Source organism: Peromyscus leucopus, chromosome 11, assembly GCF_004664715.2.
Source record: "Peromyscus leucopus breed LL Stock chromosome 11, UCI_PerLeu_2.1, whole genome shotgun sequence".
Classification (NCBI taxonomy): Eukaryota; Metazoa; Chordata; class Mammalia; order Rodentia; family Cricetidae; genus Peromyscus; species Peromyscus leucopus.
The window spans coordinates 57,239,737-57,266,853 of NC_051072.1; the positions used below are offsets into that span (position 1 = coordinate 57,239,737).

The window sequence follows — 27,117 nt, forward strand, 5'->3', positions numbered from 1 at the left end:
GAAACAACTCTTATCATTTCAAAGCTGCTGTCATTATCAAGAGGACAATCAAAATAATGAGACTATGACTCGGGTTTGTGAAGTGGAGCAGAAATACTTTCTTCTACTGAAACAGGACACACGCAGAAGACGTCAAGGTGGCGCACAGCGACCGTAGTACCGCTGCCTCTCTGTCCATAAATGATTTACAAATGACATCAAGATCATGGTCCTCGGAGGGGAGGAATGGCTTTCAGATAAACACACCGCCTTATTCAGGAATAAATGGATTGATTTGTGCGTTTTTTATAGTTGACCTTAAGAGAATATAAGCATGCTAAACTACTTATTAAAGAACTATGTATGTGTGTGCTTGGCTTAGAATAGCAGTGAGTATAGGCTTTGTCTTCTGCTGGATACTTACTATACATGATATTAAATATACTGATACAACTGAATTTATTGTATTTTTTAACAATGTAAAAAGATAGCCCAAATATTCTTGGCTGCATTTCAAACCTTTAATCAGTCAAGGGATGAATCAAGTATATATTTTCTACTTTAATGACACAGAACTTTTTCTACCTTGTACCTTATGTTTTTTAATTCAAATATACTTTCACACAATAAAACACTTCTCAGTAAGAAATTGATGTTTACCACTTCTTCACAACACATTTGATAAGTATCACTACTGACGGCAAAGTAGAAGTTTTATCCCATCAGAAAACGCACCATGAATAAAGCAAACTTCCCTCACGTAATCATCTGTTTCCCTCTACGCATACACTCACTGTAACAAATGACAAATGCATTCACCAATCCACTGTGCTATTCCACCCTGAGATGAAGACAAGTTGCTTCGATTTCACACTTCGGATTACATGCTTCTTGCTTTCAGAGTGGTAAAAGGTAAACTTGGGGTTCCCTACCTACTTAAAAGCTTTAGAGTGGGCCCCAGTCTCGGGAGGAATTCTAAATTAACCCCTGGCTTTCCAGAACAGGCTGTGGCTCCTCTCTGAAACCTCTCCTACCCTTCCCAAGGGCCCCTCCCTGCAACACAGGCCACCGCAGGACTGAACTTTCTGTTTCTGGACAGGATCAGTCTGGCAGCCTCCCAGGCACAAACTGTTCCCTATGCCAAGCGCTGTGTTCACTGCTCTGGCAAGGTCGGTCTCCTCACTGCTGGATCCCCACTGCCTCGTACGGTACCTGGCAAACAGCAAGACCCTAAATAAGGATTTAATGAGTGAGGGAACGAATGACAGAATTTAAACTTTTTTAACTTTGCTTTTGAAGGAGGTATTTATTGGAAACTTGAAAAATGACCAATGTACACAAATCTGTTGTCTTCATCCTTTTTCCATTCTGTTCCTGGCTTGTGATAATCTTGTTATTAACTTTTCTTACCTTCTTCCCCTCATTCACACCTTTATTTTGACTTTTTTGTTGGGGGAGGGGCACTGCAAAAAGTTGCAGACTGACCTAGAACCATGTAGTCAGGGCTGTTCTTGAACTCCTGATCCTCCAGCCCCCACCTTCCAAATGCTGTAAGATTAATGAGCACCACCAAAACTTGTCTTAAAATACCCCTGCGTTCAGAAACGCTGGCCTGAGAGTCAGAAAAACTGGTTCTGGGGCTAGAGGGTGTACACAGTGGTGGAGTACTCGCCTAACATGTGTAAGGTCCTGGGTTCTCCCCAGTACTCTATGTAATAATAACAATAGAAGTGGGCTCTTCTGGAGTCATGATTTTAAGAGGGTTTTCACTCCTCTGTCACGGTCCCCTCTTTTGCCCCCCATCCCTCTCTCTGGCTGTGTTCTGACTGAAGCGAGAAACAGTGAAATGATCATACACCTGTGTCTGAAGAAACATAGACTTTAGAAAACTAAGACCTCAGAACTAACTCAAGCACATACAACATGTCAACGCTTCTTCATCTTGTGCGTCCTTCTACTGAATACTCAACTAATGAGGCCTTACTGCATGTACAAAATTATTTCTATCAATTAGGTTGCATGATAGTAAAATAAGGAAATAATAAAATAAAGGGTGAATTTTATTCAAGTGGCTTTAGGAGTTGTTCTGGCTTTTTATTATTATTATTATTATTATTATTATTATTATTATTATTTATACAATATTTCAAAATGCCCAGGCACATGTGGAAATCTGGAAAAATCTGAAAGGTCATATGGTTATGTTTACTATATTCATTTTTGTTGTATGATGGGGAGATACAACATACACAGACATCTACTCACCCTAGATAGGGAACCCACAACAGACTAAAATACAGATACCACCGAAGTCCAACTTGGTGAACCAATGCGATTTATTGGGGTCACTTACAGGACCTGAAATGATTCAAAGACAGCTGCACCACCAAGCCCCCCTCCCCCAGCATAGATGGTAGTTCACAAAGCAGGAAACCTGGCATATACCACATGGCCTTCAGGCAGCTCAACAGGTCGGAGAGTCTCCTTCTCAAGTGACTCTGATCTAAAACTCTTCTGGCAGCTGATCTGGTCTCAGGGTCTCAGAGTCTTCTTAGCAGCTCCGCTTATATTGCTTACTCTGGCAGGGAGGGGCCTAGTGAATTTGGTCTGTTTCAGGGACTTCCTACAGCTATTCTGAGCTGTTTACCTTCCTGGCTATGGAGCTTCCGGTAGGACAGAATGTTTTAATCTTGGGGAAAACTATTACACAAGTTAATTTTTTTCCATAAAGTATTTGATTTAAACACTAGTAGGAACAGCAATCATTTATTAATTTAGTTTTCTTAACTATACAACAATCATTTCCCAATTACATCTTGGAAATGATGCCTTTATTCTAATCTAAGATTCAGAAAGCTTTTAAAAATCAGTTGACACTGTGACGGATATGTAAAATAAATAAGAAATTTCTTAATAATTAAAAAAATCAATTGCCAAAAAGCTAACAATGTAACCCATCCTAAAATTCATTTTAAAAATGTATACATAGTCACCTTCAATGCCTAGCTACTAAAGAAAAATTCCACTTACTGGCTTTCTTTCCTATACCGTACAGTGACCCATAATTATCATTCTTTAATAAAACTTAAAATACAACAAAGTAGACCAAAGCAACTAACAAAACCTCTCACAAAGTGACAGAACCAGTAAATACTTCCCACCAGGAAATGCATCAAGTAAAACCAATCCTGTCTCCTTGCAGTGAGTCCCTGTCCTCTTGTCCTTTCTCAAGGAAAGGCTCTCCACACTGACATCTCCGTTTCTTTGCGTTATCTCCACTTCCCAAAACACTAGTACTGCCAGGCATGGTTATGCATGCATATTTTAATCTCAGTACTCAGGAGGCAGAGGCAGAGGCAGAGGCAGAGGCAGAGGCAGGTAGACCATTGGAGCTTTACAGGAGGAATCCTAATTTTATTTTATTATTTATTTATTTATTTGGGTTTTTTGAGACAAGGTTTCTCTGTGTAGCTTTGGTGCCTTTCCTGGAACTCACTCTGTAGCCCAGGTTGGCCTCAAAATCACAGAGATCCACTTCGCTCTGCCTCCCGAGTACTGGGATTAAAGGCGTGCGCCACCACCGCCTGACCAAATCCTAATTTTAATATCCAGCTCTGTTTAACATCTTGCTCTCTCTTCTAGGTCTGGCCATGTTAGCCCACACCACCTCCCTTCTGGAAACTCCCCATCCTTGACACGCCATGCCAAGCTTCATGAGGCCCCTCATTTCTGTTTGCTGACCTTCAGTCTGAATCTCCACCTTCCACTCTACCTGCCGTTACATATTCTCCAAGGCTTATCTTTAATGTCCTTACTTTCTCCCTCCACGTTCCCAAGAAAGCATCCCCTCCCCACCTCATGTCTTCAAACGATAAATAACAGAAGGACATCTGGGCCCTAGAAAGGTCCCACACTAGTCTCCACTGGTAGAAGTCAGGCAGGATAGGAACATACATGATGCTCCTGAGTCTTTTTCTTCATGTGGTGCTTACCACACTTGTATGTTCAGTTGGTAAAACCTCATTGAGCTACACACTAAAGCTAAATGCATATCTGTTTGAATGTCATATTCCATAAAATCACTGTTAAGCAAATAAGCTAGACCTGGGCACTGAGTGGCTTACAAAAGCCTTGGTTTCCTTCATCAGCAACATGAAACCTGTCAGAAGCATCTGGCACAATGCTTGAAACTCGAGCACTTTATGCTTCTAAATATTATGTCTCTGCCCCCATCCCTTCTCAATTCCAGCATCTCTGGCCTAGATTTATCCTCTGAACTTGAAGTCCTACATATACAATTTCCCCCAAACTGCTCTGTCTTTGGGTCTGAACGGTATCTCAATCTGAACATCTCTCTTCTTAAGCCTCCCCATTCTTCTTCCTGTATCTTCTGTGTCTGTGACTGAGATACAAGACAGCCATATTAAAAACCCTACTTCTTTTACATTTAGGCCACTGATTCCAGTGTATTCCATACCCTGAAACTTCTACTGTACTGGAACAACAACAACAAAAAAAACCACATAAAATTGAAACATTTAGCCGGGCGTTGGTGGCGCACGCCTTTAATCCCAGCACTCGGGAGGCAGAGCCAGGCGGATCTCTGAGTTCGAGGCCAGCCTGGGCTACCAAGTGAGCTCCAGGAAAGGTGCAAAGCTACACAGAGAAACCCTGTCTCGAAAAAAAAAAAAAAAAAAAAAAAAAAAAAAAAAAAAAAAAAAAACCATAAAATTGAAACATTTATTACAAAAGTTTCCTAAGACAGCTGTCCCCTTATCTGGCCCTCCATATTTCTTCTAAAACTATTATTCTAAAATGCTTCTCATGATGTAAATTTTCTGCTTAAAATTCCTTATCTCATCAATCAAGCAGCCATTCAAGGTCACAACCAAAATAGTTTAACTTGCCACACAAATCACCTATAGTACATCTAATCATACCGACTTTAAGGCAGTCTGCCAAATCCAGTTGGTCCTTCTGTGTTCACAGTTCAGCCTCACACCGACAATATTATAAAATACTGCATCTGTATGGACTTCTCTTGTCATTATTCCAGAAACAATGTGACAACTACCCACATATCAAGCACACTGCACTAGATAATGTAAGTCATCTAAAGATGGCCTAAAGTACCTGAGAACCTGCACAGACACTACATGCAGACAGTACCCCCTATCATGTAAGACTTGAGTTTCCACAGAGCTGAGGACCCATGGGGACCCTGGGACAAGTATACTGAGAATGTATGCCATTTCTCTTTAATGTCTTCGTGTTTATGTGCATGCTTCTCTCTCTAGAATCCTCTTTGACTAACCATCCCCCAACTAGACTGTCCTCGTCCATTAGTACACAGTACCTTTTCTCAGGGCTCACCCACAACCTTCTGCTTACGCATTCTAGGGCTTGCTACCAGGATGGTAACTGCTGACAGTTAGCCCTCTGAAGAATGAGTCCACCGGTGGGCAGAGATGGCTGAACTAACTGATCTGACAGAGGAGGGCTCAACTGAGACCAACATAGAACAGACGAAGCACTTCTTTATTTTTTTAATGGATAAAGGAATAAGTAGTAGAAAGTAGGACTAATATAATTCTCATCTCACAAAACATATAAAAAATAAAAATACACACTCAGTCATTTTTAAGCTAATTTTAAATGTTATTTTGGGAAAATTGACTTTTGAAGCTCTAGTTCCTTACGATTATTCCACTCCGAGAACTGAAAGGTTTGTTTCCAGAGTTGAAAACATACTAAAAGACTGAATACTGTGCTAGCTGCTTCCATGACTCCTGAGATTGCACTCAAGTTTCTGCCCTTCCACAGACCTGGGAGGCTTATCTCTAAGGCCTGCATATCACCAGATTCCTTGACCTCTGGCTCCAGAGATGAGCAGTGGCAGCAGAAAGGAGGCTCCGCCCTGATAGGCTGACAGTGGCAGTGGTCCTTTCCAAGCACAGCTCCAGGAGGCTGGCCTTTCTCCAGTGACAGGGCCCCGATTGATCCTCCAGACCAAGGAGCGCTACAACTCTTTCCAATCGCTGGGTGTTGCCCCCTAGGTTTGAATCCTGCTCATGTCTTCATTCAACACTTTTCAGTATCCCTTTGAAGAAGCCATCCTGCTGGGACCTAATGCTAGCACAAAAACAGCTTGTCTGTCAGCTGGCATCACTGTCCCAGCACTTGCTGGCTTATCACTTCTCTTACTGGTGAGATTGCTGACATAAAGAACCGCACCAACATCTTTTAATGTTTCAGGAAAAAACCTGCCTATATCCCCATCTTTCTGGCCCTGAAGACTGAAGTCCAACTCACCTAGCTTACTCAATACAATCTGAATACAAAATGAATTAGCAAGGTTTTCCCAAAATGAACTGAGTACTACATATTATATATATATTTGTGATGGATAGTTTATGGCAGACACCTCATATAGGTGTTTTCCATGACAATTTTAAATGGAATAATAATAATCACTAAATTTAATTCAGGGTTAAAAATGTGTATTGAAATACTGTAATAGCCTCCTATTAACTGCCATTTCTTTAAATGATCTGATACAGTATAATCATCTCATAATTTTAATCTAGTCATAAGCAACAAATAGTACATAATGTAAATACCAACAAAGGAACTGTTTTTATTCTTCTAGTAGTCATTTCCAGAGAAATTGCTGGTAACAGACTTAGTATGGGTGGAGTAATTCTGGACCACATGGAACTTTCCAAAAGTACTTGTTCAAAAACAAACAAACAAACAAATCAACCAGCCATATGCTCACTGGAAGCGACAACAGATAGAGGAAACTCATAACTACAAGTGAGGCTTTTTTTCCAGTTATTATATTTTCATATTTATTTCTGACTCCAAAGTTTACCAAGCAAAATAACTTAAACAATTAGTCACTGCTTACAGAAAGAATGAAGCCTGAGCTCCTAGTAAGTATCTTCCTTGTTATAAGCATTTATTTCCCAGATGTTAAGCCTCTGATTTCAGCTAAAGGATATGGAGCCATTTGTGGTCCGTGTGAGTCTACCCAGCCTTTAGCAGGTGTGAACTGCTCCTGACTTTTCTTTAGCCTCTCCTGCACTTTCCAACTACAACCCACAGATGTGTACCAACAGAACCACCCAAGCGGTCCCCCACTTCCCACCCCACCCCCACAGCACTCACTTTTTTCTCTCTCTCCTGGGTCAAACAAAGAAACATACAGAGTAAAAACGGTTAAAATGAGCAACACAATTCACCGAGCTTCCTTGGAGAGCATGTAAACACTCCCTGAAACTCAGTTTCCCCGGTTTAAAATCAGATATATGTTTACTGTTTGAGTTGCTGTAAGGATTAAGCAAGAGAGAAGCCAAATACAAATACTGTTGGAGTCCATGTACTGAGGCGCCTAGAACAGTCAGGTTCTTACAGACAGAAAAATACATGGCGGGTGCCAGATGCTGAGGGGAAAGGCCAGTAGGAAGTCATTGTTTCATGGTTATAGAGTTTCAGCTCGGGAAGATGAAAAAGTTCTGAACATGGTGGGACCGCACACCAACAGGAAGATGAAAAACGACCGAGCAGCGTACCGAAAGCCAGTGAGAATGGCAGATTTCAGGTTGTACATATTTTACCATAGCAAAGGAGACCAGCGATCACTTATACTGGAAGGCTTCCCTTCCTTTTTTAGAGAGTGGTATATGTTACACTGTGATCATGAAACCTTTCCACAGGTTCATGTGTTGAATATTTGGTCAGCAGCTGGTGGCACTGTTCCACATGGTCTGGAAACTTTAGGAAGCAGAGCCTACTGTAGAAAGAGGTAGCTTTGAGTGTGCCTTAAAGGTTATACCTAGGACCCAAGTCCTCCCCATCTTATTCCACCTGATTCTGTGCTAACTGCAAAGGGCCAGGTAGCCTTGGCTTGAATCCCCCAAACAATGAACAAAGCCAAAAAAGCTAACACAGCACAAAGCAGGGAGAGGAGAACTTCCCTTTCCCTACCCCTATTTTAACATTTAACTCTCCACAAAACAGGCAAATGAATGGGTAGGAGTTCATTGATAAAAACTGCCCATGCCTTCATAAACTAGAAATGCAAAACTAAACAGATATAGTACACACACCTATGATTCTGAATTTGAGATGCTGACACAGAAAAAACACTAGGTTCAAGTCTAGTGTGAGCCATATAGCAATGCCCTATCTCAGAAAACAAAAACATACAAGAGGGTCTAAATTACTCTGAATCCCGAATCCATCAATCCATCTGGCCTATCCCAGTAATCAGATTGGTGACTACCCTGTCATCATAGAGCCTTCATCCAGTAACTGATGGAAGCAGATACAGAGATCCATAGCCAAGCACCAGGCCGAGCTCCGGGAGTCCAGTCAAAGAGAGGGAAGAGGGATTCTATGAGCAAGGGGCATCAGGATCATGATGGGGAACCTACAGACACAACCAAACCAAGCTAATGGGAACTCCTGAACTTTAGACCAACAGCTGTGGAGCCTCCATGGGACTGGACTAGGCCCTCTGCATAAGTGAGACAGTTGTGTAGCTTGATCTGCTTAAGGGGTCCCCTGACAGAAGGATCAGGATCCATCCCTGGTGGATGAGCTGGCTTTTTGGAGCCCACTACCTATGGTGGGATACCTTGTACAGCCTTGATGCAGGGGGAGAGGCTTGGACCTGCCTCTACTGAATGTACCAAGCTCTGCTGACTCCCCATGGAGGCCTTACCTTGTCAGAGAAGGGAATGGAGGGTGGGTTGGGGGGAAGGTTGAGAGGTGGGAGGAGGAAAGAGAAATCGATCTGTGGTAAAATGAAAAAATAAGACAAGTATAAAAACTTCAAATAAAAATCAGATTTGTGGGTTTCCATAGATACTCCCCAAATATCACAGGCTATTTACCAAAGCTATTGGTTACCCTCTACAATCTGAGAGTAAGACCCTGGTACTCAAGACACCACTTACTTATATCATAGAGAATGAAGACATTGAGCTAGGGCCGAACTAGAAGCTTCACCCCTCCTTACTAGCACCCATGGTGCTAGGAGATACTTTGCATGCTACCAGCTGAGAAAAGTAACCATCAATACCACAGCTACAAACTCCACAACCTACCAATCTGACCTGCTGGAAAAATATCCCATGCAATAATGGCAGAGACGTTATGAGAGTAACCCACCACCTTCTGCCTGGGTTTAAGACCCACTCCATGAGATGGAACCCACATCTAACACTGCTCAAGTGGCCAAGAACCTGAAACAATAAAGGTCATAGGCCTAGGGGAACACCTAATGCTATTATTCCCCTAAAGGAACAGCAATAATAATAATAATAACTAATGACATACTGCTATATCCATACATCAGGGCATCAGTCAATGCTCATCAGAGAAACTTCTTCTTGTAGCAGACGGTAATGAACACTGAGCCCCTCAAATGAACAACGTGAAGGAAGTGAGAGACTCTGGAGTGGTCAGCTTTCAGTGGGATGCCCTTATCAAACTCCTCTCCTCAGACTCAGGGATCCATGCAGAAGAGGCAGAAGAACTTTCAGAGGTAGAGGTGGTAGGTGGTCCTGAGGAAATAGCATCTTCCAGATCCCACAGGACTAATACACATACCAACTCACAGAGACTGTGATGCATGCACAAGACCAGCACAAGTTCACACCAGACAAAATCCCAGTGTAGAAAACGGAAGTGGACACAAAGTCCCACCCCCTAACCAAGACGCTATTTGGAGTGATACCCACTGGCAAAGGGAAAACTTAAGTTTTCTCCAAGTGTGTAACTGGGTATATTTCAACCAAGCTCCAGGGAAGGGCCCATGCCCAGGAGTATTTGGCCAACATAAAATAGACTATTTTGTATGTGCGTGCTTTGGGGGTTGTATTTTTTTGTTTCACTGATTTTTGTTTGTTTAAAGCTTCATGGTTTTGTTGTTTTATGCTTTCTGAGAGTGAAAATGAAGTGAGTAGACAGGGAAGTGGGGAGGATCTGGAGGAGTTAAGGGATGAAAAGAATATCATCAAAATGTATAGTATGTAAAAAATATTTTATAAATAACGTTAAATCAGATTTGTTTATTTTATTCATGACATGATACTTTGGGCATTATGTAACTGTGTAAAATTGTATTTAACATACTTTAACTTCAATATGTATTTTTCTTTTAATCAAAGTCTTTGTAACTCATATCTTAAAGTTGTAACTAATATCTGATCTATGATTCTCGGATGGATCAAATTGACAGCTGAAGCTTCATCCATCTCCCATTCAAAGGGGTAGCTAACTTCTAGTCAAAGGAACCAAAACATCCAAATTATGGCTCAGCTTGTGCATGCTAGTTAAAAAATAAAATATGTTTTTAAATATGGCTTAGCTCTGCCACATTATATTATCCTAGCTAAATTAATTTTCATTTATAAACGTTTGACAATCAAAGAAAATTTAAACAAAGTATATTAAAGTACTTGAAAAATATAAAACACAACTTATATTATGACACTTTTATTGCATAGACTGTCAAATTTTCTATGAAAATATTCACACATACTCATTATACATAGGTAATACCCCCAGCTCTGAAATTCAAAAAGGACTACATTATACCTATATATTTTTTAATCTTTAAAAATTATACAATTTTATTAGATGCAAGATTGTAAAACATCAGTAGCGAACTTCTGCCCTCCGGGGTCCTCCCATTGTGCTGTAAGCCTGTATTTAAGACCTCTTCCCTCCTTCAATAAACAGCATTCGGCATTAAAAAAATATATACAATTTTAGTACCAAACTCTGAAAGTATTGGGAAGAATATGAGGTAGATATAGTGACACACTGGTGGAATATATATATATGAAATTGATTGCATCTTTAATTCATTTATGCCACAAATATAATAAACCCAAGCACTGTGCTAAGCGAGCAGTGGGAAAGCATTGGTTAACAAGCCATCTTGTCCTCATGTAATGTCCAATATAACTGAAAAATGAAATGTTAAACTAAACAGAACACATATAATTCATTTTGAAACAAAAATGGTCAATGAGGGTTATTACAAAATCATCCGGACTTATCTGAAAGGTTAGGAGAAGTAATTGTACCAACGGTACCATCTATTGTTAACCCAATAGCTCTAAGTGTTCACTAACCTATGTCTTTTTGTGTATGTGACATGTGTGTACATATTTGTGGGGGCGTATGTGCATGTGTACACATGGAAATGTGGCAGCTGGAGGGTGCCATTCCTCGGGGGGTGCATCTACCTCGTTTTTTGAGGCAGGGTTGCTCACTGGCCTACAGCTCCCTGAGTAGGCCAGGCTGGCTGGCCAGAGAGCTCAAAGATCTGAATGCTCCCCCTCCCAGCACAGGGATCACAAGCATGCCGGCATATCCAGCTTTTACATCAGCACCAGGGATATAATGCCGGGCCTCACATCTGCATGGCAAGGACTTTACAGACTGAGCTAGTCCCTAAGCCCAACCTTAGCTTTTCCTCTCAGCAACACCATTATCAAAGTTTTAATGTTCTCCTTAGAACAACTATACCCCCGGGCTCGGGAGGTTAGAGATCCTCACCCTACGATCTAGGAAGACTGCATACCAACTGGACTCACATCCCAGTTCCTCAGCAAAAATAGAAAACCAGCTACGTACACTTTTTCTACCCTACCTTCACTCATATTTTACACATCGTTGAACAATTATGCAGAGACATTTCCTTAATGGTAGTTCAGACCTAACTGAAATCCTGCCGCCCTGACTGTTCCTCTTAGTATTAATTACTCAGGTTTCTGTCTAAATGTCTTCTTCTCCAAGAAGCTTCCTCTGTGGCTGCCTAATCTAATACAGCTTTCCGGTCATTCTCTATTACAACCCCATATTTCTTACTTTTATGGCCAATATAACTGTCCAAAAATTGCCTAGTACATTTGTTTATTTACTTATTAGTACACATTACTCCAACAAACTTCACCGGTCCACGAAAGCAAGCCTTGTTTTATCTTCTGTATCAGCCTCAGATTCTTCCTCACTGTGTTTGGGTAGTCAGGGAGAAAGGAGGGATATTCTAGCTCAGAGTGAACAAGAACTGGTTTAAGCCAGTTACACCAAGACTATTATCTTTATCACCAACTGCTTCAGAGGAAGGAATTTTACATTTTCTAATACAGCATTACAGGAATCTCCCACTTCATGAAGGTGTTTCCTTCCTTCCCGATGAAACATACAGGAAAAAGTCTTACCTTCTCCTTCCTGTCTTTTACTTTTTGTAAGAAGTAATCCTGGGCACCTATGACAGACCTATCACATTCATGACAGAAACACTACAGGGACGGCAGAAAAGCTGCTCCTGAACTGTCAATCAACTCGGAATGACTACTTCAGATGCTGTGGGACAGGGGATTGAATTTTAAACCAGATTAATTAAGCCATTTTCTAGCCCCGTTTTGACACTTAGAGCCAAAAACATTGTAAACTGTTAAGTTTCTTTTGTTTCATTAAGAAGTACCACATACAGCCCATGGGATTCTCAGAGGGTTAAACAAAATATATAAGAGCCAAATGCAAACAAAAGACTCAAATCAGAACATTGCTGGTTTTGTTACTATTAAGCAGTAACTTTCTTAGACAAAACTATGAATGGTCTGTATTTATGCTTTTGCAGAAAGCATTCATTTTGATTTTTATGTGATATAAATTATTATACAGTAATCATTTACTTAAGATTGGGCCACCAATAAAGTAGCTTTTGGTTTTTTTTTGTTTTTTTTTTTTTTTTAATCTCAGATTTGAAGTAGGTAAACTAGAGGACAGGCAAAAATCAGGTCACTTACAAAATGGCCTTGAGTTTCAGAGGCCAGCCTTTTGAGGCACCAATTCTTTTCTTCTAACTTAAATGGACAACTTTCATATTCTACTCTTGCCTTTCTTCACAAATATTTCATTAGTATTTTAATGTGGCTTGACTTTTACAATGAATTAAAATTAAAACTGTATTAGTAATGAAAACTATACTCTTCAATAGCTACAACTACAAAACATTTAAAATTAGGAAAGCCAAGTGTCATGCTTCAGTTTCTACAGTTTGGACAACGCTGAACTTTTTTTATATCATGCCTATAAAGTACAAATAAATCATACAGACTATAAAAATACTATCTTGCCCAGATCACTGGTTCAAGCTCACTGTAATTCAATTCTGATGTAAAATGTCCTACTGGCGCATCATTGCATGGTGGGGCCCTGAATGAAATACAAGCATCCGAGTTCTTACAGTAAAACTGAGATCTATCATTACCAGACAATGATGTCAACTGATGTCTGTCTTTTAAAAGGTGAAGGAAGGGCTAAGAAGATTAAACATAGACGACACAGAAACAGACAGGTGATAATACAGATATTCCACCACTGAATCAGGACTGCCTAGGCTGCTTCAGATAAATGTCCGCTCTTGTACCTATCTGAAAATATGAGTATCTCCACTACTGAGAATCCTTTAGCTATTAACTCGCTCTGACAAGAATCACTACTCATCCATCGCGGTCACCACCGAATCTAAGCCTTCATGGAAACGCTCTTCTTCTTGTTCTGTGGCCCACTGCGCCTACTCTGCAGCACCCTCACACAGTTCCTAAGACTGACAGCTTGGGAAGACAAGAGAGTTTCTGCTAAGAGACCATGGCAGCTGCCATCTTTACCCCATTCTGCCTTTTTAGTATATATGCACTTTGGTGTAGTAGTCAAGTAAATCCATCATGCCATTAAGTTATATAATGTCTTATATAAATAGCCATTATGTATATAAAAATACATACAAAATCTGATAATCTCTCTTAGAAATGTGAATATTTTCCATTAATATTTATCTAAAAATTATCTTCCAAAATTAACAAATACATATTCCATTATTCCAAAGTTGTTTTAAATTTGTTTTTTTAAAATATGCTCTTGATAAATTTAAATGTTTAGCATATGTTTACCAAGGATTAACTGTTAGTAAACAATGTCACTAGCATAAAATACTTCGTCTTTCTCACAGTGGTGTCAAAGCAATAACGCACAGTAGTAGAGAACATATCCACGTATGCCAAAACACAACTGTAACTATGCATGGTTTAAAACCGCATATGCCTCAAAATAGTCTCATAGTTTTAAAGTCGGGTCCTAATCCTATGTTCTAACACTAATATATGGTTATGATCTCCATGCTTCTAAAAAGGAAGCCTCTAAATGCACATTTTACTTGGAGCTGTAAACTACAGGGATGAACTGGAAATCAGCCGCCACCTAGGCATCCAGTCCCTGCTCCAGAGCATGGTCTAATTTTCAACAACACGCTCCTATTTTTCCAGTAGCAATTGGAGATGTAAGCTACATTTGGTGTGCTACTACCGACTTAAATGTAATGATCTTTCTCTTCATTCTGAATTGGTTTTATGGGCAAAGTGACTTTTAAAGTATGAAAACAAACCTTTTACGTTTTTTTTAATAGCTCTTAAAGTATACAGTATTTCTAAGAATAACAATAAATCTCTACATAAAATACTAAGACTTTGCAGACATGGTAGTGCTTGCCTTTAATCCCAGCACTTGGGCTGCAGAGGCAGGGGGATCTCTGACTTTGAGGCCAGGTGGTCTACAGTGAGTTCCAAGCCAGCCAGAGTTAACATGAGATGTTGTAACCGACTATCAACTTCTGTCTTAAGAGTCACTCCCTTAAAATTCGGGGGGGGGGGGGAGGATTTTATTCTTTTCCTAAAATAAAAGATATCAATCAAAAGAAAAAGTTCTCCCAGCTAAGATGACATTTCAGATCCAAATTACTCAGTATTTTAGAGGAAACATCCTGGAAACTGGAAGGAGAGTCGGTATTTTTGTTCCTATAAAGATCTCTCATTGGTCCTAGAAATCCTGTGGGTTGGGATGTCACCAGTGGAGAGTGTGTATACTTTGCCTGCACAAGGCCATAAATTTGACCCCCAGCACCTCCTCAAAAGACATAAACTAGAAATCTTAAATTGTATCAACTGTTCATCAAACAAGTTCTTAAAGAGATCTGCATTACTTCACCTGCCTAATTTTCTTCAGAAAAAAATTAAACAAAATGAAGACTTGTAATTTTTGCTTGGTAGGGATGTTTTAATAATCAAAGAAAGGATAAGGTGACAGGCAGCAGATACTAATCCCTAAAAACTCATACTCAGTAGCATTTAAATGTTCTTTACATTGTAGCCATTTAAAAGCAGCCTATAGTAAATTTTTTTTGGGAATTTTCAACTATAAGAACCAACATCTAAACATGGACGTTACTCTGAAGTATCCCATGTCATCATTTAATTTCTGTCTGGCAAATACTTTACCAGTGTCACTGTTTACCACGTGCCTCTGGGTCCATCTTCAATCCCCAGCAAATTCTTCCATCAGGACCCTAACATAATGTTAACAACTGAGGAGTTGAGGATGTAGCTCAGCTGGTAGATTGCCTGCCTAGCCTTGGATTCAACCCGGAGGCCACATAAAAACAGGTGTGGTAGTACACACCTATAATTCCAGTACTTGTGAGGTGGAGGCAGGAGGGTGAGAAGTTCAAGGTCATCCTTGCTACACAGGGAGTTTGAGGCTAAGCTGGGCTACATGAGACCCTAGCTCAAAAAACAGAAACAAAAAACAAAACAAAACAAAACTAGTATCAGTATTTATAAGTTCATCACTATTTTCCTTGCTAGGGTGGTTTAAAGTTAAACACATTTCATATAGAAACTGCTCACAACTACTATATTTATTTTAAAATTGTCAGTGATCAAACAAAATTTCTGGAAAGAAAATCTGAAGGGAAAAGGGTTCTTCTTTATTTAGGTTTTCCAACTTCCACCCTAAATTTTCTGTGCCTTCTCCCACACCACACACACATCTGCGACCTGCCAACATGGACAGTTCTGAGCAAAGGGGCACAGCAATGGAAGACCGCACAGCTGCCCAAATCTGGACTCTCTTCTGATTATGTAACACTGTCTCCTAAATCAAAGACACCCTCCCAGGCAGTGAAGGTAACCTGGTCACCGAATGTGTGTCTTTCAGTTTCAGTAATGAGTGCCAAAGTTGGAGAAATCTTTGTTCCAAACACAACTTCCCGATTTTCAGCATCTTATCCCTGGGTAGTTACTTAATTAGACAGGGATTCGGTCTCTTTACTTCAGTGGAGGAGGGGAAAACTGCCTATATATCAGAATTATTGGAAGAACAAGAAGAAATGTGAACAAAGAGAAAATAAACATGAAAACTCTCAACATTGTGTGATGGCACACACAATGGCAGAAAGCAACAGTTACTTGCGTTGGATTCTTGTTTGAGGGTATTTTTGGAAAAAAAAAAAAATGAAGCTAAAGAATATGGAACTCCACCTTGTATGGCCTTACAGTGAAAACTCTTCCCATTGGAAAGATTCCTTTAAGTCTGATATATTTATTCATCAGCAAGAAATTGGTGCTTCCAGTATCAGAAGAAAGGGTTCTTAATGCCAAAGATAGCTTAGAGAAGAAATTAAAAACTATTGTACATTACAGGGAAAGCAAAATATAAACAACTAATTACACAATTATTTAATTATCATTTTGGTCAGTGCTACAAGGAACGTACTAAAGCCAGTGGCAATAATCTAACAGGATCAGAATTCAAATTTCTATGCAAACATTCCACCTTCCTCCAGGGTTGTTCAATCATTCTCTCTAATTAAACCTACTGAAACCTTTGAGTAGGCTTGATCTGTTTGTTTGGTAAAACAACAAAATACACAATTAACCTGACCCTCACCAATTTTATGGTCAGAACCAGAAAACAAATTTTAGAAACCGTACAAGCCACAAAATAATTTCAAGTATTTTATATAGTGGCTTCTAACTGCAAGAGAAAGCAGACTTGATACAGGTTAGTGCTTATCAACTCTCCATTATTAAGATGTGTGAGAAAACAATTCTTAATTATACAGCTAATATGTTTACTTCATGTTTGCCATTATTCACAACTCAATTTTTCAGAAGTTTTATAAAATAACAGGTAGTTGTTACTGAAATATAAATTATTTGTGATTTTTAAGACTGGGACAGTCTTAAGTTGCTTACTAGAGAGTTCTTCGTTCCTCGGTTACCTCTTAAAATCTACTACCTTAAAAAATTAAAAACAAAAGTCTGTTGCCATACCTTTAACCACAACTTCAAGTTTCCTATCTTCTAGAATCAGTAAACACACAAAGACAATAGAGATCAGATCAGCTCTCCCATCAAAATGATATTTATTCTATGAAAATGGGATGTTCTTCAACGTTTGTCTTAGATCTGCTAGGGATGAACGCAGAAACGTCCAGAAGAGCCACTGTCAATTCTCCAAAGGTGGCCTCTTCAGCTATCGAGTCCATAAGGCAAAGCCAGTTAAGAATTCCTATTGCCAATTGTAATAAAAGAAGAAATATATTTAAATCAAACAGCACCATCTAGCAGAGCCTCATTACTTTGCTCCTAAGAGTTGACGTTTCTTGGTGTTCAGTCTGGCCATCTGAGAACAAGAAAGGCAGTTACTTGTTTTTCTGACAGATCACAGAACTGGCACTGGAGAGGACCAAACATACCAAGTCTAACTTCCCTCTTGTCTCAGCACTAGAAAACAATTTTATTTTTGTTTTTGTTTTTTTTAAATCATGAGACTATAGAATCGACTCAGCTGCCTATCAGCCATTCCTGGGAGTCCAGCTAAAACCCGAGTTACTTTAATACCAAAATTAATACTAACCTCCCAGTAAGATTATGTTTTCAATACATCACAAGTCCTTCATTCCTCATAATGTGAAATCCAGGTACTTTACCACTAAAGCATCCTCCTTCAGATGTTTGTATCAGCTATATTCCGGCCAAATAAATGATTAATAAGCACAAACTAGTATTTTAGAACTCCAAGTCCAGTAAACTGCAGTTTCTTAACCGGGCAACAATACCATGTATTTTATACATTCCTTGTCACAGCAAGATCTTAAAAATATCAGGGGTGGAGGGACCAATAGCATCTCTCCACTAATTTTTTTGTTGTTGTTGTGTTTTGTTTTCCTACATCAAGGCCTGCCACCTCTAAATCCTATGGGAATTGTGTGTATTGCTGCCAACACGAAGATTAGAAAATGTTCCCATCCCTAGGGCACAACAAACTTCCAAGGGTAAGACTGCCTACCTTAAGCAAGGAGGGAAACTCGGTAGCCTACACATTAGACCTTTATTTACGAAGCTATTTTTGTATGCAAGGGACCCCAAGTACCTGAGAAAGACTTGCTTTCCCCCAGCCTACACCCCCTCCGTAAGACGGTGTATTCAATGACAAGGATAAGCCAGACCCTCCGAGCAGACCCAGTTACAGGGAATCATCTGCACACAGGGAAAGTGGGGGGGGGGGGGCTCTTCCTCAGTGTCACAGTCACTATTCGCTCTCATTTTAGTAACAACCAAATCGCCGTAACAAGTACACAAGAAGAGCCGCCAACAAGCCTGCTCCGCAGCGTGCCCGCCACCGCGGCCACCCCGGCTCTCCCCGGCGCCCTCCCGGCTCCCACCGAGGTTACCACCTGTATCTCCCACGACCCAGCCAAGCGGCTCGCGCCCGGCATCTCTGCCGCAGCCCCCCTTTCCGACCCGCGCCGCGTCCACGCCGCGGGGCCAGCCCTCCTCGCGGGCGGCGGCGGCAGCGGCAGCGGCGGCGGCGGCGGCGGCGGCGCCGCCACGGCCCACGGGACCTGCCCTCCGCGCCCGCGGCCACCGCCCCCGGGGGGACACGGCAAGTCTCAAAAAGTTCTGGGGCCGCCGCCGAGGCGGTGTGCCGCGAGAGGCAGGGAGCGCCAAGCTCCCGCGGGCGGCCGACCCCGCGCGGGCCAGCACACTTTCTCCCTCCGGAACTCGGCGCTCCCACTCCCAAACTTCCCCCCGCCGCCCCCGGCCCGCCCGATCGCCCGATCGCCCGGCTGCGCCGGGAGAACCCGCGGACCCCGCGTCCCTGAGCCCGCCCGGCCCACGCCCGCACTTGCCCTCCGCGCCCCCGCGGGGCCCCGCTTCCGCCCGCCGTGCGCCGGGCCCGCCGCCCTCTCCTCTTTCCCCCCCTCCCCACGCTCGGGAGGAGGGGGGGACCCCGCCGCGGCCCCGCCGGACCCCAAGCAGCCCAGCAGCTCTCCCCCCACCCCAACCTACCCCGGCCCGCCGCGCGCAGCGGCCCCGGCCGTCCTGGACCACAGCTCCAAAGTTACTTTGCGAGGAGGTGAAGCCGCGGGGGGTTCCCCTCAACCACCCAAACAAGTTTCCATCCCCGCCGCCGCCGCCCCCCGCCACGCGCGTCCCTCCCGCCGGGCGCCCCGTGCGTGGCCACCCGCCGGGGGGCTCCCCGTGGAGGCGGCCGCTCGTCGTCCCCCCCACCCCCGCCCCGAGCCGCGCACCACCCGCCCCGCACCTCTCCCTGGCAACCCCGCACCTCCCCCGGCTCTTCCCCCCGACACACACACACACACACACACACACACACACACACGCCGCCGCCGCCGCCACCGCCACCCCAGGCGGGGCGGCCGTGCGGCTGCGGTTCCCGGAGAGTGCGTGCGCCGAGTGTGCGCGCGGGCGGCGGGCGGCGGGAGGCTGGCTGCGGCGCGGAGACACTCACTTCTCCCGGGCCTGGCTGTCGGACGGGACGGCGCTGCTGTTACTCTTGCCTTTGCCGTACATGCTTGTGCCGAGAGCAGCTCCCACTGTCACGCACCTGTCAACCCATCACAGCCTCCCCGGGAACAGCCCCGTCCCCATGGCGACCCACGCAGCCACCCCCACCATTGGCCGCCCCACGCCGGAGCTCCGCCCTCCTCGCCCTGGCAACGCGCGAGACTGACAGGCCTCCCCTCCCCTCCGGCCTGCCGGCGCGCGCGCGGCGGCGGCGGCGGCTCGGCCGGAGCGGCAGTCTCCTCCCCCCTCCTTTAACTCGTCATCTTGCCGGCTCTGGCGCGCTCCCCCCCCGCCCTCCCACCCTCCGCTCTCCTTCCCCCCCCCTCCCCCTCCTCCGAACCCGGGCGCTAGGGGGAATTAGAAACTGCTCTAGAAGGATTTTAAACAACTGGCTGTTCCCTCCGCCCCGCCCCGCCCCCGCGCCGCCCGCGCCCGGCTCCTCACTGGAGGAAGGCGCGGGGAGGAGGGGAAAGTGCGGCCTGGAGTGCCTGGCGCGGCTGCGGAACCGGAGTCGCGGCGGCCCCAGACTTCGGGCGCCCGCGGGTCCACAGACAGACCCGACCCACGGCCCCAGCCCCCCCCCGGGGGGGAGCCCCCTGCAGGCTGCTCTCCCCCCCACCCCCACCCCCGCTCCTCTGCGGCCTGACACCCCGCGCCGGTCCCCTCGATGGATCTCATCCCTGCTCTCTGGGGTGTCGCCCTCCACCCCGCGCCCCGCTCCTGGAGGGCCAGCCAGCAGGCCTGGGGAGGGGGGTGGGGGGGGACGCTGGCTCTGAACCCTCGACCTTCCGACCCAGGGACCCAGCGACTCTCCTCCTCTCCCCCGGGAGGCGATGGACCCCCCACACACACACGCCCCGTCGCCGGCTCTGAGGCCGAGCCCTGCGTCCCGAGGGAGCACCCTGCCCGGTGTCTGCCTCCTTTCTAAGAGGGGAGCACACCCCCCCCCCAAAGAGGCCAAGGGACCGAGTCCGGGGACCTCGGCGGCCCACGGCCTTGGCCCCTGCCTCGGCAGGACCCGGCTCAGGTCTGCGGCAGCCCCGCGGCCCAGGCAGGCTCTGCTCGGCCTGTGTTAATAGTTTGGGTGGGCAATGTCATTTCAGTTTGACCCCTGGGCTGGAAGGAAGCAGAGAAGGCCCTGGAAGACGTCCCTGTACTTGCCCAGCAGATCAGGCCGCCCAGCTCAAGGGGTGCAGAGCTGTGCCCGAGCTGAAAACTCCCCGAGAATATTTTTGGATCCAAGTCCCTAATCTCATTTCAGTGGATGCGCAAAAGTTTCTCCAGACACACGCAACCTGGTTTCTGATAGACTCCATCCTTTATTTTGTCGGAGATCCTTGGCTGTAAAATCAGACAGGGTGGAAATCGGGTTGGGAGAAGAGATGAGCTTCCAATGGGAGGTGACAGGGGAAGAGAGGTGCCATTGGGGTAGGACAGGGAAACCTCAGAAAAGGATGAATAGAGGAGGAGGGACAGTTATGCCAAGGGGAAGGAAATAGCATTCAAATGAGGAAGCCTACCTTTCTATTGCGCACAGCTTTAAGCATTTAGCAGTAGGATCATAAAAATGCATATGGAGATTCGGAGAGAGATGGAAAGGAAAGAAATGGAGTTTGTGAGCGCTGATAGCTGGGGACAGAAATAAAACAGAAGGTTAAGGAAGGGCAGTCAGTGGGGAAGAGGTGGGGAATCAAAACGGGTTGGCAACCCAACATCAATCAAAGACACGGGAGGGGGGGTGAAGACGGACTTCCACTGCTGTTAAGGGAAATGAAGGGGGAAGTATAAAAAGGGAAAGAAGAATAGTAAAAGAGTTCATGGAGAAGGTATGAGCTTGACAAAAATAATAGAGGGCAGACATGGTTTTCAAAAATATACATTTCTAATAGAAGGAACAATCATTAAGCCAATAAAAGAATATAAAGTATAAAAGGCGACATTGGCTTAACTAGATTACTTCCAAAGAGAAATAATTTGCCGTTTCAAACTCGAAAATTTCCCTTTCTGTTTCAAATGGCCCACAGTGGTGGCTGAGATACGGCTTGCATGTTCTCCCTTCTGGTTCTAATAACCTAGAGCGATTTGGTGCTTGGAACATTACATTCATGGACTGAAGAACTGGAAGAAATCAGACAGGGCCAGCCAGCAATCCCCTCTTCCAAAAAACTTGATCAAAACCCTCCAATGTGTGTAAAATTGCTACCTGCGAGGCTAGCCTCGTGGAATTGTTATCCAATGATCTTCTATTAGCTTTACCCCAGAAAATGGTTACCATCTCAAGGCTCTGTCACCCACGCAACACGTCATATGTGATATTGCTCAGATACCGTCAAGAAGAGACCTCTGGCAACTGCTGAACTACTTTCAGGTCCACAACCGTGTCAAAACGTCTTACTATCAAAGGTGGTTAACCTCACCAGGACCGATATTCCTGACCTTCCCTCTTCCACTTTGTACCAGTTAAACTACCATGTCAGACTGGGAACCAGCACCCGAGATAGAATGAGATGCAGCCACCATCTACGTCAAGGATAAAAGATGGAGACCATCTTGGCCAAGTGTACTGCTACTTGGTAACTCCTCATTTGGGGATCATATGGGGATCATAGCACACCCTTTTTGCAAGAGAGAGAGAGAGAGAGAGAGAGAGAGAGAGAGAGAGAGAGAGAGAGAGAGAGAGAGAGAGAGAGCCTTGCCAGGTAACTTTCACTTTGCTCAAGGGTTTCTTTCAATGACACAGAGATTAAACCAAGGGAAAGGTTTAATGAAACTGAAAATGGTCTTTGTGCTGTGAAAACAAAAACAAGACAATGAGCTATCATTCTAAAACTGGTGTTGAGATCCTCTTATCTATGTTTGTTGGTTTGCAGAATGACTGTATCAACCTTGGGCTGAAAGCAAGCACTTCCAAATGATCCTTATGTATAAGTAGGGCTGCGGACTTCAGATGGGCAGTCCAAGCTTAAAGCAAGAGCTTTAGGTTGTGTTGGTATATTGCAGATGACCCTTCTCCTATAAGGCACTCAGTTATCCTTACAGTGCACTTGATTCTCTACCTCCAAGCCAAGAGTCGTTAACAGGATAACAAAGTATGGCCGTCTATGCGTGTTCTGATAACACAGGACCACAAAGCATTTCAGCTGCCTTAATGTGTCCTAAAGAGAAAAGAAAATGAAGAAGGAAAATTGGAGACACTGCTGTCTGTTGCTGTAATTCGTTCATCTGGTTGGTTTTTACCCAAATTTGTTACATTAGAGAGTCCTGTGGATAATGGCATGTTTTCTGATATTTAAACACTAAATTACAGATCTGCACAGTAGGATATAGGATTCAGAACAATTTGGTCTTAGTATCTAGGAAGAATAAAATGTGAAAAGGTCTTAGTTCAGAACTTGCCAAATGAATGCCAGTTACCACTCCAAGAAATGTAAGTGACTTTTATATGCATACGTGCCTATATATGGTGACCTTGGAGCTTAAGTAATCAAATCAATTATCATTAAAACCTCTCAGCAGCTACCTGAGCTATCACTGTGCTACTCCTCTCTAAATGTTTACACATGTAAATAAAATGCTTCTTTGCCCTTGTTCAAATTATTTTGAGTACAAAGAGTGTTCTTTGCAGCTGTACCTCTTGGGACCAATATTGTAATTAATGTGATTTGAAACACATATTCAGAGCCAAATTTGAGATCCCAGACACAGGGTTGAAGATCCAGTGTCTTGTTCTCATTTTTTAGAAAAGAAGGAAGAGATTGGAAATTGAAAGCTTCATAATGTACAGAGTATCATGATACACTCTGAAAGATGTTTTTTAAACCCCATAAGTGCTTGGTTAATTTTAGGAAACTTGAATTTGAATAAGGGAATACTGACCAGCTCAGCCACCCAAAATGGAACCTTTACATTTGAGGATAATTATTTAAGCCATATCCTTTCAGACATAGACCATCAGTGATAATCATTACATCCCTACACATACATCCTATTTTGTTTGGGCACATTTGCACAATTATCTTATTCTAGAAGGCCTTCATTAGTTTAAAACAGGAAACTGTTTCTACTTTATGCTGACTTTATATTTCTCTTATACTAATATTGTCTTTAAAACATTAAGGTTAATAATGCCTCCATTCTCACAATTCACAGAATCCCAGGAAGGATTTTCTTGTGTCATCAATAACAAAGAGATGACCTCTTTATGTTTAAATACAACTGATAATGAATTTAATTATTTGCATCATGTAAAAAACTTAGCATATTAACTTAAACCTTTAACACTGAAAATATTTATTTAAGAAAAATAAAAACATTTTAACAATGAAGTTGAAATGGGGGGGAGGGGTAATTTTTCCAAAAGACAAAACTGTTCTATTTGTTTTTCATAAAACTAGTTTATAAAAATAACTCAGTTGTGCTCATATAATTTTCCATCTCAAAACATTCCATTTGTTCATTAGTACTCAATATATCCCAGTAAATCACATTTGTATAACCTGCTTTCTAAACCGAGTAAACTGAGTCCTGACAACGATTTGTCTGCATGGCCCGAGATACTAAACAAACAAAACTAATTCCAATAAGAGAACTCCATGTCCCTGGCTGAGCATTCCCAGACCACAAAGCCACGCCTCTTTCTCTCAGAAGTGACTATTCCACAGAGGAATGTGAGCAGACTCTGAGATGTTTGTCACTCAAACTACCTTGTGAAAGTTCACCCCGGGGCAAGGGGGCAGCAGGCAGGGACTCACTAAGTATCCAAATGCCAGGGACCCGAGTAAGGAGGGGAGAGACGGCAGTGCTGATACTGTGCGATTCAGTCCTTCAGACAAGAATGAGATAAAAAGAGCTACCAATTAACATTTCACACACCGATAGTGGTTTAACGTTTGTTAATCTGAGGCAATGGCTGTTTACTTAACCTATTGCTCTGGGTTTTTAAAATTCCGACTTACATATTCATAAACACTTACCAATGGATTTGATGAGAATGAGGTCCAGATCTACCAGCCCCAACAGTTCCATTCTACTAAACCTAGTCTTTTTTTAAATATTTATTTCATTTTTATTTATATGTGTCTGTGTGTGGCTATGTGCATATAAGAGCAGATATTCATAGATGCCGGAAGTGTTGGACCCTCCTGGAGCTGGAGTTCCAGCAGTTCTCAGCCATCTGACATGCCTGCTGGGAACTGAATTTACATCCTCTCCAAGAGAGGTACCCATTCCTAACCACTGTGCCATCTCTCCAACCCTTGCCTAGTCTTTCTTAATATCAGCAACAATCTGAAATTTGGTAACTTGAAATAAAATAATCCTGTTACAAAACATGGCACATAGCCTGAAGATGAGGGAATTTTTTTTTTTTTTTAATTAAAACCTGTACTACCATGTATGGCAATTTCATACACTTTAGCACATTTCGCAAAACAATTTCCAAGTGTAACAGTGCTCGCTAGCTGGAGTTTGTCATTAAATGTTGAGAGTTATATGATAGGAAACGTGCCAAAGAGTGTTCCTGATTCAATGATGTTACTGTATTTTTTTAGTGCATTTCTAGATCTTCGCAATGATTTTTTTTTTTAACCTGGTAAGGTCATTGGCATAGCATGTCTTTGCATACATACTTGGAGCTATCAAAAGCCCCAGTATCGATAGGAAGACTGTTCCACCATTGAGGCAGTATGCTCCCTTTTGTGGGAAATGGAAATATGAGAAGGGGGAATGACAGATTATCTCACTCTTATGTCTTAATTACTTAGCTATAGTTTAAGAAAGATACTACACCAAATAAACTCTACTTAGCATTGCCTATCATAAACAATCTTATTTTGGCCATATATACTTGCCAGAGATAGAGAGAGCACTTTACAATATTTTGGGGTTCTCAGACAAGTGTTTGAAGAGCTGGGAGTGTAGCTTCTCTGGGAAAATGCTGGCTTGACACACAGGAAGCCCTAACCTTGATTCCCAGCACTGCACAAGTCAGGTGTGGTGGGCACATGTCTATAACCCCAACACTCCGGAACTGGAGGCAGGAAAATCAGTAGCCCAAGGTTATCTTCAACTACATAGCCAACTCAAGGCCGGACTGGGCTTTGTGAGAGCCTGTCTCAGATTAAATAGATAGATAAATCTCTGAAACCAATTGGGTTGCACGCTATGCATCACAGTAGAGTAACTCCAGAGGACATGTGCCTGTTCTGTGGCACTGATTACCACCCCTCAGAATTATCACGTAGCTTTAGGTGATACAGCATGGTTTCTTCATCAGTTTCCATCATTTCATTGTCATTCCATGGACCTTTTCTCTTCAACCTGAAGTCTTAAGGTGGGTGGGGGTGGGGGACAGAGGGGCCCCTGCCATCTGGTGCTGAAGCTCTGACGATTGCAGACCTGGGAGCTGCTCCCAGCTTCTCAGGGTCTCAGACGATGGCCTGAGGAGCCCAGGTTGAGAAGTTAAGATAGTTGAGAAAGATACATTCCCATCTCGTGGCTGCCCTCACCTCCTACACTGTCCTACTCTGAAGTCTTAGAACGGTTGGCTCTTTGAGGAGAAACCCAACATTTACAGTAGTGAGTACTGTTTTAGAGTTTATGTTGTTTGACTCTCGGTGAAGGGGAGTTTTTGACAAGGCTTCTGGCCTCTGGAAAAGTCTGCTTTGATCCTATGTTTGATTCTGAAACAGCCAGAAATTAGAGAATACAATAGCTCTATAGCCATTTCCCCTGGCCTTTCCGTCTAGTCCTGTTTCCAGAGGTGAGGTAGATAGAGGATACTGTAGTAAAGAAAGTAGCTGGGCTAGGGACAAGTGTGGTCTTCTCCACAGAGAAGGAAGAACGCAGGTCTGAGGGCAAAGGCCCTGCCGTCTGGAAGCATCCACTTTGGATCTCAACTTCCTCATACCATGCCTTTTCTCGACGCCTTGGAGCCTGCACCCTCTTAAACTAGATAGGGCGCCGGGCGTTGGTGGCGCACGCCTTTAATCCCAGCACTCGGGAGGCAGAGGCAGGCGGATCTCTGTGAGTTCGAGGCCAGCCTGGGCTACCAAGTGAGTCCCAGGAAAGGCGCAAAGCTACACAGAGAAACCCTGTCTCGAAAAACCAAAAAAAAAAAAAAAAAAAAAAAAAAAACTAGATAGGGCAATGTTCGGGGTGGTTTGACCACAGGCCTGTGCCCTTTAGGAGATGCCAGCTCCGTTTTATAGTGGGTTCTTCTTCAAAGAGGCATTTGTCATTTCTAGTACAAGGAGATACACGCCACATTCTTACCTCAGAAAAGTGGGGGGAATGTTGGAAAGATTACCACGGGATGTGAGGAAGGCAGGGAATCGACTGATCACAGCTCAGCTTCCGGTCAGCACACAGTCCCAGCCAACACTGTGCAGAGGCCACAGCCCCT

General features: G+C 43.5%; 1 protein-coding gene across 4 annotated transcripts in view; it reads right to left on the minus strand.

Annotated features, from left to right (window-relative positions):
- The window catches only part of Ssbp2 (single stranded DNA binding protein 2), a 264,312-nt gene extending 244,501 nt beyond the window's left edge, over positions 1–19,811 (minus strand). For 3 of the 4 annotated variants that reach the window (XM_028891030.2, XM_028891033.2, XM_028891031.2), the window contains exon 1: positions 19,660–19,810. In XM_028891030.2, the coding sequence (XP_028746863.1) occupies positions 19,660–19,721 (62 nt within the window). In that variant the 5' untranslated portion in view covers positions 19,722–19,810. Of the gene's footprint in view, positions 1–19,659 lie in introns of all 4 variants that reach the window. The other variant, XM_028891032.2, reaches the window with a different exon arrangement.
- Between the last annotated feature and the right edge of the window lie 7,306 nt (positions 19,812–27,117).